The sequence below is a fragment of the Myxine glutinosa genome, chromosome 4 (assembly GCF_964187855.1).
Source record: "Myxine glutinosa chromosome 4, kmMyxGlut1.1, whole genome shotgun sequence".
Classification (NCBI taxonomy): domain Eukaryota; kingdom Metazoa; phylum Chordata; class Myxini; order Myxiniformes; family Myxinidae; genus Myxine; species Myxine glutinosa.
The window spans coordinates 149,239,481-149,251,342 of NC_136264.1; the positions used below are offsets into that span (position 1 = coordinate 149,239,481).

The following is an 11,862-nucleotide window of genomic DNA, read 5'->3' on the forward strand; positions in this document are numbered from 1 at the left end:
ACCGCCAGCGCCGATTGCAGTGGGCCAGAGTGTAGCGTCAATGGCAGCCAGGACACTGGAATCACGTGATCTTCAGTGACGAGTCTAGATTTCTGGTCTATCGTCAAGATGGCCACGTTCGAGTGTGCAGACAAGTGCATGAAGCCTACAACAAAGATTGTATAGTGCCAAGAGTCCAAGCTGGAGGTGGTGGGGTGACCGTTTGGGCTGCTTTTCATGCAGGGGGCAAAACTGACCTGGTTGTTCTGAATGGAAACCGGAACCAGTTCAAGTACAGGGCCATTCTGGAAGAAACATTGCTTCCATTTGCTCGTGCAGCCTTTCGAGGAAACTTTGTCTTCCAAGATGACAATGCACGGCCTCATCGTGCTCGCATGATCCAACACTTTGTTGCTGACCATGGTGCAGAGCATATGGAGTGGCCTGCCATGTCCCCGGATATGAATCCGATAGAGAACTTGTGGGCAGAATTAACGCGTCAAATCGACCACTTGGACCAGCAGCCGACCTCTGTGCGTGAATTGCAGCAGGCTATTGTCACTGCATGGCAAGCGATTCCTGTCCAAACCTTGGCAAATCTCGTGAACAGGATGCCTCAACGTGTACGTGCTCTCCTGAATGCTCGTGGGGGTTACACGAAGTACTGAACTGTAATTTTACTGTCCGTAATCCCAGTCGTAATTTAACTTTTGTTTTTGTTAAAAAAAAATTTGGCTAATGTGCAAAATAAAGAGATACTTCTGGAAAACGTACAGAAGTTTAACACAGTCCTGTCCATGAATTGAGTTCGATATCAGTTTTCATCACTTTCAAGGATCAATTTATTTGTTTCGAAATGTCAAATGTGGTTTTTGTTTCTTTTAAAGGTCACATTAACAAAATCTAGAATAATTTCAACATAATTCCAATGAACTTTTGGTTCTAAGACATCTTGAAAAGTAAGTTCACCCCCACAAAAAATATATTCCATATTAAATGCCAAGTCTGTATATTGAAAATATTGAACTGTTACAAATATATTGTTTGATTGGTTGCCGACGCAAGATAAATTATACTACATTTTGCATATCTACTATAAATGGACAAGGTGTGTGTGTGTGTGGCATGTTTTTATGGAGTCCTACTGGAGCTTTGTGATACACCAAAATGATCGTCATAACCTCCTGAGTTGATTCGGCTAATGGACTACAAAGAATCCAGAAAAATTTCCATGTTTTAAACACACGCCATGTTAAGGTGTAGAGAGCAGCTTAATAGATACTTCTATGGCATTCTAATTACAAAAGCAATTACAAGGGCACTTGGTAGAGCGCATACCTCCACCAGGCTGAACAGTTTATGGTTTCTATCCCACTGATAGGCCAAATCTGGAATCGGACCTGAACCAAAATCTAATTGGCTTGTTCTTGTCGCCTCACCGGCTCATCCACCTTGTTTAGTCATAACTCGTCCATAACTTTTTAAAATATCATGTTACATATCGCTTTTCTCCCGATCTCCCAATGGTGAATAATCACTTAAAAATTAAACAACTCTTGTATCCGAATCCATGTTCAGATCTTTACCAAAATCGAATCGATTCTTCCTTGTCACACACCCAATCTATCCACAAAGTTTCGTCCGAATCCAACCACAACTTTTTGAGATATCCTGCTATATATCGTTTTTGGCCCTATCTCCCAATGGTGAAGAATCACTTTTAAAATTCTAGTAGCCAGAGCCGGATCTTCACCAAACTCGAATCATTTCGTCCTTGTCACATTCCCAACCTCTCCGCAAAATTTCGTCCAAATCCGTCCACAACTTTTTGAGATATCTTGTTCATAGACAGACAAACAAACAAAGCCAGACAGGGGTGAAAACATAACCTCCATCCACCTTCATCCACTAACAGGTGGAGGTAATGACAACATTGTACCAACGGATATATTAACAAGACGACGTCATGCGTAGCACGACACTTGCAAAATCTCAGCCCCCCCCTCCCAAAAAGTTTTCCATTGATACAGCAAATTGTCCATTTCATGAAGATTAAAATTACGATCTTGATCAAAGCTCAGGTCAACAGGATGAAAAGTGACGATTTTTCAGATGAAAAATGATTTTAGAAGTTTGACCTTGAGTTGACCTTTGACCTTTCGACCTCATAAATAGGTGGTTTCCTAATTCAGTGAGGCAATACACAAATGCTGTTCAATTTTCAAGTCAATCGGATGAAAATTGACGGTTTTTCATATGAAAAGTGATGATTTGGGAAGTTTGACCTTGAGTTGACCTTTGACCGATTGACCTCAAAAATAGTATGTTTCCCAATTTAGTGACTCGATATGCAAATGCTGTTCAATTTTCAAGTCAATCGGTTGAGAAGTGACAGCTTTTTAGATGAAAATTGATGACTTTTAAAATTTGACCTTGAGTTGACCTTTGACCTCAAAAATGGTTCATTTCCCAATTTGTTGACTCAATATACAAATGTTATTCAATTTTCAAGTCAATCAGATTTAAAATGGCAATTTTAGAAATTTGACCTCCAGATGATCTTTGACCTCAAAATCAATCCGTTTCTCAATTGGGACGACCTAGACAACTTGAAGTTTCATGACGATCGGTTTAGAATTGTGACCTGTAGGCCGGTGACAAACGGACAAACAAACAAGAAGACATCATGCGTAGCACGATACTTGCAAAATACGCCCCCCCCCCCCCCCTCACCCCCAAGAAAAAAAAATTCCTTTGATACAGCAAATTGTCCATTTCATCAAGATTAAAATTGACAATCTTGATCAAAGCTCGGGTCAATAGGAAGAAAAGTGACGATTTTTCAGATGAAAATTGATGATTTTGGAAGTTTGACCTTCAGTTGACCTTTGACCTTTTGGCCTCAAAAATAGTTCATTTCCCAATTTTGTGACTCAATATACAAATGCTATTCAATTTTCAAGTCAATCGGAATTAAAATGGCGATTTTAGAAATTTGACCTCCAGATGACCTTTGACCTCAAAATCAATAGGCTTCTCAATTGGGACGACCTACACAACTTGGTGAAGTTTCGTGACGATGGGTTTAGAATTGTGACCTGTAGGCTGGTGACAAACAGATAAACAAATGAAAAATCTGTCAGTGACCGAGGACTTGCCGGAATGTACTTTTTTTATCGGCCATTTTGGATCAAGTTTTTTGGTTTTTCCAAGATGGCGGCGGAACCACGTGACCGATGACGTCATCATTATTTGTTTTCTAAACTGAATTTATTCCTAGATTATGCTCAAGAAATTTCATCTTGATTGGATGAAGTTTTGTACTTGTCGAATTATGATGTCATAATGGAGGCACCTATGACATCATCATTAACATATTTTATTCCCCATGGAGAGTTCTTTACAATGAGACACGTCTCAATTTTTCTATTCAGCACTTTTGGAGATATAGACGTGCAAAGTTTTTCGGTTTTTCCAAGATGGCGGCCGAACCACGTGACCGATGACGTCATCATTTTTTTTTCTCCACCAGTTTATGCCGTCATGTCGCTCAAGAAATTGCATCTTGATTGGATGAAGTTTTGTACTTGTCAAATTATCAAATTATGACGTCATAATGGAGGCCTTGGGCCGAGAGTTAAAAATTGGGCACAGTCCATTCCAGGGCAAGACAAATATGTGTATAAATTTGGCGATTATACGTGCAACGGTGTAGACGTAGTGCTCCAAACAGACAGACAGACAAACGCAACCGACCAATATACTTTTAAAATCTTCGATTTTGCAAGTAATTAATACTAATAATATTAACAACAATAATAATAGCTGGGTCATTTGGGAATAATAATAACGAACGTATAATCACTGCTCTGGCCCAAGCACATCTGGGCATGGACAAAGACAAGCTAATGCTCAAGCAGTACAGCAGGCAGGTATGGTACAAGGACATAAAGACCAATGAGAATTTGGTCCAATGGACCAACGGGCCCACTAGTATTGTTAAAAGTTGAAACTTGTTTTGCCCTTTGCCCTTCTCCCTCCTCCATCTCCACCCCCCCCCCTCTCCCGCGCCCCCCCCCCCCCCACCCCCCCAGAATCTCTCCGGAGCCCTCTGTTTGATCTAAGTCTGACTTTTACTCTGCTGGTGATGTTTCCGTTTCCATGCATTTTGTTCTCGCTGTTCCACAAGCCTCAATCATGTATAAAATAAATACGCGTAACCGATCCAGTGAATTCCGTTTCTACAATCGCGGAAAATTACTGGCTCTACTTTTGGCACCCGCTTCATGAGATTTAAACCATGGTAAATAAAAACTATTTTCTTTGATACGCTCTTCAGAACAACTTAAAATTACAAAGGGCAGAATCAAAACAACCAAAGCCGATTGGTAAATAAACATGTAAAGAAGTAAAATAAAAAGGTTGAAACTCGCCGACCTGAAGTCCCCGGCGCAGGTTCAGAAGAGCTTTCCTTGCTTCCCGCTGTCTTATCCTTATGGCCTGTCGGAATGAACTGGGGAAGGACAAAGGAATATTCACGAGTTTGTTTTACCTAATCTGGCATTTAATCATCACATAGTAACTGCTGTAACTGCTTAAAACATACAAGTAAATGAAGTAATCTGTGAAAAAAAAATGATTCGCAGTTATCTAGTTCAGCTCAGAATTTCCACCGCTGGAAACTAACAGGAGCAGGATAAGGCAGTATGTTTCTACAATGTAAGATTTCTTTTAGAATGATGTCCAAATTGCTTTGTCACTTTCTTCACTCTGGATCTGACACCGCTCCAGCTTGAGGAGACAGAAAAAGCAGACTTGATGACAGTCATTTTGCACAATCTATGAAAATGAATGAATCCCAAGGGTGCTCTTTTGCCACGAAGTATGCTTACATACTCTATTATAACACCTGGTGTCAAAAGGCAAAGATAATGGAACAACTAGACAACTTTGACGTTGGTTTTGTTCGGTTTCAAAGCAGCATGGGACATTTTCTTGCTGCACTGTTTAATGGAGACTGCTCCAACATTTAGGGGGAACTTCCCTCCCCAAAATGGCGTCATTTTAACAGGAAATAGGTTTTTATATTTTATAGTGTTGAGGCTCATGCAGGAGCGATAACACAGAATAACTTATCAAGACAAAACAGAACCAAAAGAACAGTAGAAGACGGGAAGGGGGGGGAGGGAGGACGACGCCACACGAGCATGTTTAGGGACAAAATAGAGGGAGACTTGGAGAAATAGGTACAGTATGTTTATTATATGTACACAATCTTCTGAACATCTCATAAACCACAAATGTTAGCTTTGAAAGCTGCATGGGGCATCACATGGGGCATTAAAACTCTCAATCACAGAAGTGGATTTAATAAAAGGAAAGCCAGAAATATGTGAGCAAAGGGAGGGTGAATAGGGACAGAAAAGATAATGGTTATAGTTTGGGGATTAACTGAGATGGTGGTGAACAGCTGTCTTAAAGCACTGTTGGGACGAATGAGATTGAAGAGAATGGAGAAGTTGGTTCCACAAGCAGGAAATAAAAAAGAGGCACAAATGAGTGTAGGTGAGCAGACAGACCGAGTTTTGGGAGTTTTTTGGGGAGAAAATCGAGTTACTGGCAGACTACCTGCACCCTACGGAAACATGGGGATGGTGGGGGTGGGGGTGACAGAGCATAGAAAGGGCAGAGGGTGCAAGAAGAAAAAGAAGGTGGTAGAAGACAGAGACCACTGACCTGTCTGTGATGGGAAACTGATAGGCCCAGAGTTTGTTTCATCGGGGGAGATTCCAGTGATTTGAAGGCTTTGGTTTCTTTGAGCGATTTAACTTCTTCAAGAGGATTGTTAAGGAAGAAAATGGGAGGATTTGCCAGAGGCTGTTTTTGGAGACACAGTGAGAGTGTGACATTTGTCAGGATTGAAAGACATATTCCAAGTGACCAGCTCGTGATTTATCAGAGACAAGAGGCTGTTGCCTGCTTATCCGAATGGTGAGGGAAGGGAAGAGTCATCACAGGGAAGAGTCATCAACAAAGAGATAGAGTATTTTAGTCTGTTGCAAAAAAGGAAGAATTTGATGTTGACTGCTTGCTGATGATTGGTATATCTGTAAGGTGGTATATCTGTAGTTAAGGTGATCGGTTTTTGCACCTTGTTTATGTAATGTGGGGATGTTGGCTGATTTCCAAGCAGATGAAAGATGATGTAGGCCTTTCTAGGATAATGATAGGATGAACAGAACAGAAAGAGGTTTTCAGGGGAAAACGTGCAAGATCAATACAGCAGGTTTTCAGGACACGGGAGCAGAGTCGAGGATTGGTAGAAACCTCTCCATCTTCTCAGGTGAAAATATATAGTCCAGGAGCAAGCAGGTGGGTGCGACTGAGTTATGGTGGGTACAGAGAGCGAAGGGTTGGGGACATAAGATTTGGAAGCAGTGTCTGAAAAAGACAAGCTTGTGCTGAATGCAAGACATCTCGATCAAATTTTGACTTGTGAGATGTTCAGGAGATGGTGGAGAAAAATGCAGTCAAGGAAACGTGCTCATTTACGAATATATTAACTTTCTTTCCACATCACAATCAAATAAAACACCAAACACAGCATTAGAGTATCAGGAGGAACTCGAACAGACAAAGATGGAGTCATCAGGAGGAACCTGGATAGGATTTGGAATTCGGCTGCTACTTCTCTACGCTCAAACCATCACAGGCGCAGCCAAGTGAGCCTTACAAAAACGATTTGCAGGAGTTTACCTCTCCATGGACACAAAGAAGAAAAAAAGGAGAGAAAAATAAAGAGAAAAAAAATGGCAATGTCATTAAGCAAGGACAAAACTCACTTAAAAATATATTCAGAAAAACAGCCTGTCAATGTTTTAAAACCACATGTCTGCGAGTACCGAAAGAGATCCGCATACCCCACCTGGTGGTAGAAGAAGTGAGATCCTGCTGTGATTCCTGTCCAGACCCCAGTCTGCTGGACTCCAAACGGACTCTCGGCCTTACTCCAGCTGCCATGTGGCCAGGCATGATTCCCTGTAGCAAAGAGCAGCCATAAAAGAGGAGGAAGTCATTCTCTCTAATGCAGCTTGTCCAGCTTACTCGAGCATTGCAAGCCCTTTTGTACTCCCTGGATTTTTTGCAGTAAATGTGGATTTCTAAGAATGCCACTCCATAATAATAATGCAACTCAAGAGAAAGAATGTCCCAAAATAAAGTAGAAAGCCACTCGGTAGAGTGCATACCTCCGCCAGGCTGAACAGTTTACATTTCATATCGCACTGATAGGCCGGATCTACATCCGGACCTGAACCAAAATCTGATCGGCTTGTTCTTGTCACACACGCAACTCATCCATTAAGTTTTGTCATAAATCGTCCATAACTTTTTCAAATATCATGCATGATGTTGTTTTTGGCCCCATATCTCAATGTTGAAAAATCACTTTTTAAAAATTCTCAGATCTGGATCTTCACCAAAATGGAATCAATTCGTCCATGTTACACACCCAAACTCTTCACCAAATTTCGGCCAAATCCTTCCATAACTTTTTGAGACATCCTGCTCACATACAGACAGCCATACAGACTAAGGTAGGGGTGAAAACATACAGCCACCTTTGGTGGTGTAGGTAATAAAAAGGGAAGGAGAGTTTTATTGTTTTGGCCAACATTCAGCCCAGAATTCAACCACCACGACAAGGCATTCCCAACAATTGAACTATTTTCTTGACAATCGGTGCTGTGGAAGATGCAATTAAACTTTTTGGAGTTTGTGTATCAGAAAGCTTGAACCTTGGTTTATCTTAAGCCTTTATCATCGTGCTTGGTGTGAGATTTCACATTTATCGGAGTCACTCATCTGGAAAAATGCTTTCACGGGACTTGTGAAGTGCTGATGGAATGCTCAGATAAATGTCTATGAATTACACAGATGTTAGGTGAAATAGAAGTCAAATTAAGATTTCATCAATAATCTCATTGTCCAAAAGGTAAGATGTCCAGGTAAGTTGAGAGTGTTTAGCGATTTTAAAGTTAGGATCAGTAAAAGAGTTTACCTTTCTGCTGAAAACTGAAATTAAACGTTTCACTTCAAAGGATTCTCCCCTCACTGCCATTCCTAAATCGGAGATATAATATTACTTTTGTTTTAATAAAATAAAAAATATATAAAATAATGATTCAGCAATTGATGTAATTAATAAAAACTAGGGCATGCCCGTACTATATATATGCCCGTACTATATATCTATCTAAAATTATATCCCCCCCCTCTATTTACATGAAATGGTTTGGTCCATTCGCAACGACCACAGAACCCCCCCCCCTCTATTTACATGAAATGGTTTGGTCCATTCGCAACGCCAAAGCGAACGGCGAACGGCTAAATCGCCATAGCTCGGTAAGTACTTGTCCGATTAATTTCAAACCTTGAAAAGGCACATCCTCGGGTCCCCAGCAATATACCTGGCAAGTTTCAAGTATATCGGACCGGTAGTTGTCGAGAAATCGTTGTCGCATACACACATACACACACACATACACACAGAGATTAATGGAATTATAGATAGATGTACATTAATCATTGAAAAACCATTGGGCAAATTATTCAAGCCCAGTTTAAAACAACAGTTTGGTCCTTTCTGATGAGGTTTTGATAAGCTTTTGGCATTTCTGATGAGGATTTGATAAGCTTTGGGCTTTTCTGATGAGGATTTGATTAGCTTTGGGCTTTTCTGATGAGGATTTGATTAGCGTTGGGCCTGATGAGGTTTTGATTAACTTTGGGCCTGACGAGGATTTGATAAGCTTTGGTCCTTTCTGATGAGGATTTGATTCGCTTTGGGACATTCTAATGAGACTTTGATAAGCTTTGGGTCTTTCTGATAAGGGTTTGGCCTTTCATTGATTTAAATTTAGTCTCAATCTGATCTTTGGTTTTCCTGTTTATTACAGGGCCTTTTTGAGGTCTCCAGTTAAAAAATATTGTTGTACCTTCTTGCTATGTAATGAGCTTGGTTGACTTTCTTTTATTGATGCTTTCATCTGCTTTTCTGCCTGATCCAATGGCTTGTCTTCTTTTGGTTATGCAAAGAGAGCATCTTTACATGGCTCTTTGCATGGTGATCAATGCTTCTGCCATCTCCTTCATTGGAGATTGTTTCACTGCAAAATATAAGCCAGGTGTTTGGCTTAAAATATTAGGGTCTTGCGTTTTAGCTCCTGTCATGCCGTTAAATAACACCAGGTGGGTTGACGTAGCCTGTCATCCTTATAAGGATGGCAAAATGAGTACCAGCTTACTGGAAACAGGTGGCACTGCATCAGTGGCACAGCAACACTCCCAACAATGATACAACCAGCAGCCACAGGCTGCATACGAAGTAATGATGACTGCAATATGTCATTGCTGGTGAAATACAACACTGATAGTAAAGGTTTCTTTTCAGATAAATGGGCAGTTTCTTTTCATGACATTACTTAATTTCCAAAATGCTGCCCACCCTGCTCTAGTATATCTATTCACTTTTTCAGTGATTCATACACATTATTAAGAATCAGCCTAGGCTTATGTAGTTGCATATTTCTTCAATTTAACAATCATCAATTTAAATTTTGTGCTTTTATGACATAGTAGTTCAACATGGTTTTTAATCTTCCTCATCATGTAATTCCAACACAGCATAGTGCTATATCTTGCACATTTCATCGACTCCAAGAGCCATACCGGTGTTTTTTTTTTTTTGTCATTTTATGACAATACCAGCGTCGCCCATCCTTGGAAGGTCAAAGAGCTAGAATGAGGGCTCCCTCGCTCACCTGCATTGGCAAAATTGGTGAGTGTGCAAAACCCCTCAACATGATGTCACAGTGAACAACACAGGCTTAAAATCGTCTACTTACTGTGCAAAATGCAAAAGCAGTGGTATAGCTACATGATTTAAAGATAAAATGAGAAGGTGGCATTCCCTCACCCCAAGCCGCCGCTTGAGTGCTGTAGAGCCACTGGCAACTCCACGCCGCCACAGTGTGCCGGCTCTCACAGCTCGCCCTCCTCGAGCAAGCCCCCATATTGATCCTCCCATTCCTACTCCCCCAACACCTCTTCCTCTGCCTGTCATCATCGATGCTCCTGATGCAGCAGGAGGAAAACCTGCAGCGATTTACAAGTGTTCACCCAAATACACGCACACGACAGAGTTTGTGAGATCCGAATTTAAAATGGAATAAAACGACTGTAGGTGGGGCAATGGTGTCATGAGGAAACAAAGAATTGTGCATATGGCCACATTAATTTGCTGTGAGGATGCTTAATGTTTGGGGGGATGTGAGGGGGTATTTTGGGTGAATAAAGAGAAAAAGCATAGCAGATATAAAGATGTTGATTATTGAGAACGTTACATACAAGTCCGAGTACAAGGCGCTGTACGGGATAAACTACGTAGGGGTTCTAGCACATTTGTGCATATTAAACGATTGGAGTTATTGACCTCATGGTGGTCACCTTTTGTCAATGGGCCGGTGGCAGCACTGCCTAACCCCACATCCCAATATACCGATACACTTTACAGCGGGCTTTGGTGGCCTCAAAACAGACGTCAGGGCCAATGTGTGGTATCTTAAAAGCTTCCCCAGATTCTGAAGTAGCTACACCCACAATTTGAGGCCTCTAATGCTTCAGTCACATTTGGCTCGGCGGCTGTAGGGTCTAAAAAATCTACGGCCACTAGCAATTATAGGGCGGCCGCAGTATTTCCACGGTCACACAATGTAGCACTCACATATGTTTTTATTTTTCGGGTAGCCGCACGGGGTATTTAGAAATTGTGGAGACCGAAAACGTGGGGGTGCCGTACGGTCTTTGATTTGACGTCGCACGGTGACCTTAGGGCATCCCTGCGGCAGCCATAGAATTTTCAAGGCAGACGCAAGGTAGCCTCAAGGTGCCCGCAAGGCGACCGCAGGGGGGCCCTAAGGCGAACGTGCGGCCAGACGGACGGTAACGAGTGGGTATATATACCAGTTCTTTTTCATATGTATAACAGCACTTACAGTTGTCATGGCTACGGCTTGTCGAATTGCTACGGCCACCCGAGAAATGAAAAAAGTTATAACTCCGCGCTATAATTCCACGGCGACCCCTACGGCCTGTAAAAGATAGCCATACGGCATACGCCCTAGGGCTACCCTGAGGCCACCTCAGAAACTCTGCGGTCGCCGCACGTTTCTGTCAATTTAGGGGGGGTACAGCTGCCGTATCCTAGCCGTAGAGCAAATGTGACTGAGGAGTAAATGCTACACTTCGGCCGTGAAAGAGTAACAAACAAACACTTCAAGTTATTTGCAAGGTATGTACCACATGTTATAATGCACTTCGCATACGTTCATTTTCATTTCGATACAAAATCGAGGCAACAGAAGGTTACTGAGGGTAAAATGCAATGAACTGACAGTGGGACTGTATGCTCTCATTTGATTGACCCCTTTACCAAGCAAATCGGAATCACATCCTACCGGACCCAGCAAACGTCAAATGACGATACAGCACTCGCTGGTCCACGTTTCATCAATTGCCAAGGCAAATGTCAAATCAGAATGTTACACCAATTGGTTATATAATATATATAATATATTAATAATATAATATTATATATTATATGTAATAAATTATATAATATAATAAATATATATTATATATACACCAATTGGTTCACGGTTGTTCACAAAAATGGAACATTCATGGGAAACAGGGCAAACAGGGCCATTATCAACCATTTCTACCTTCCAATGGGCAAATGTGCCAAACAAATACAGCCCTTTAGGTCGCTCCTGTTTGCTGGCTACTTCCTCACCATCAAAGTATTTATGAATCCGATTATGC

The 11,862-nt window shown here is 41.4% G+C and overlaps 1 protein-coding gene across 3 annotated transcripts in view; it reads right to left on the minus strand.

The window, feature by feature from the left end:
- Window positions 1–11,862, minus strand: part of LOC137425375 (UAP56-interacting factor) — a 62,736-nt gene that overhangs the window by 33,845 nt on the left and 17,029 nt on the right. For all 3 annotated transcript variants that reach the window (XM_068113760.2, XM_068113758.2, XM_068113757.2), the window contains 3 exons: window positions 9,956–10,134; window positions 6,905–7,017; window positions 4,417–4,492 (listed from right to left, as the gene is read on the minus strand). In XM_068113760.2, coding sequence (XP_067969861.1) covers window positions 4,417–4,492; window positions 6,905–7,017; window positions 9,956–10,134 — 368 coding nt within the window. The remainder of the gene's footprint in view (window positions 1–4,416; window positions 4,493–6,904; window positions 7,018–9,955; window positions 10,135–11,862) is intronic.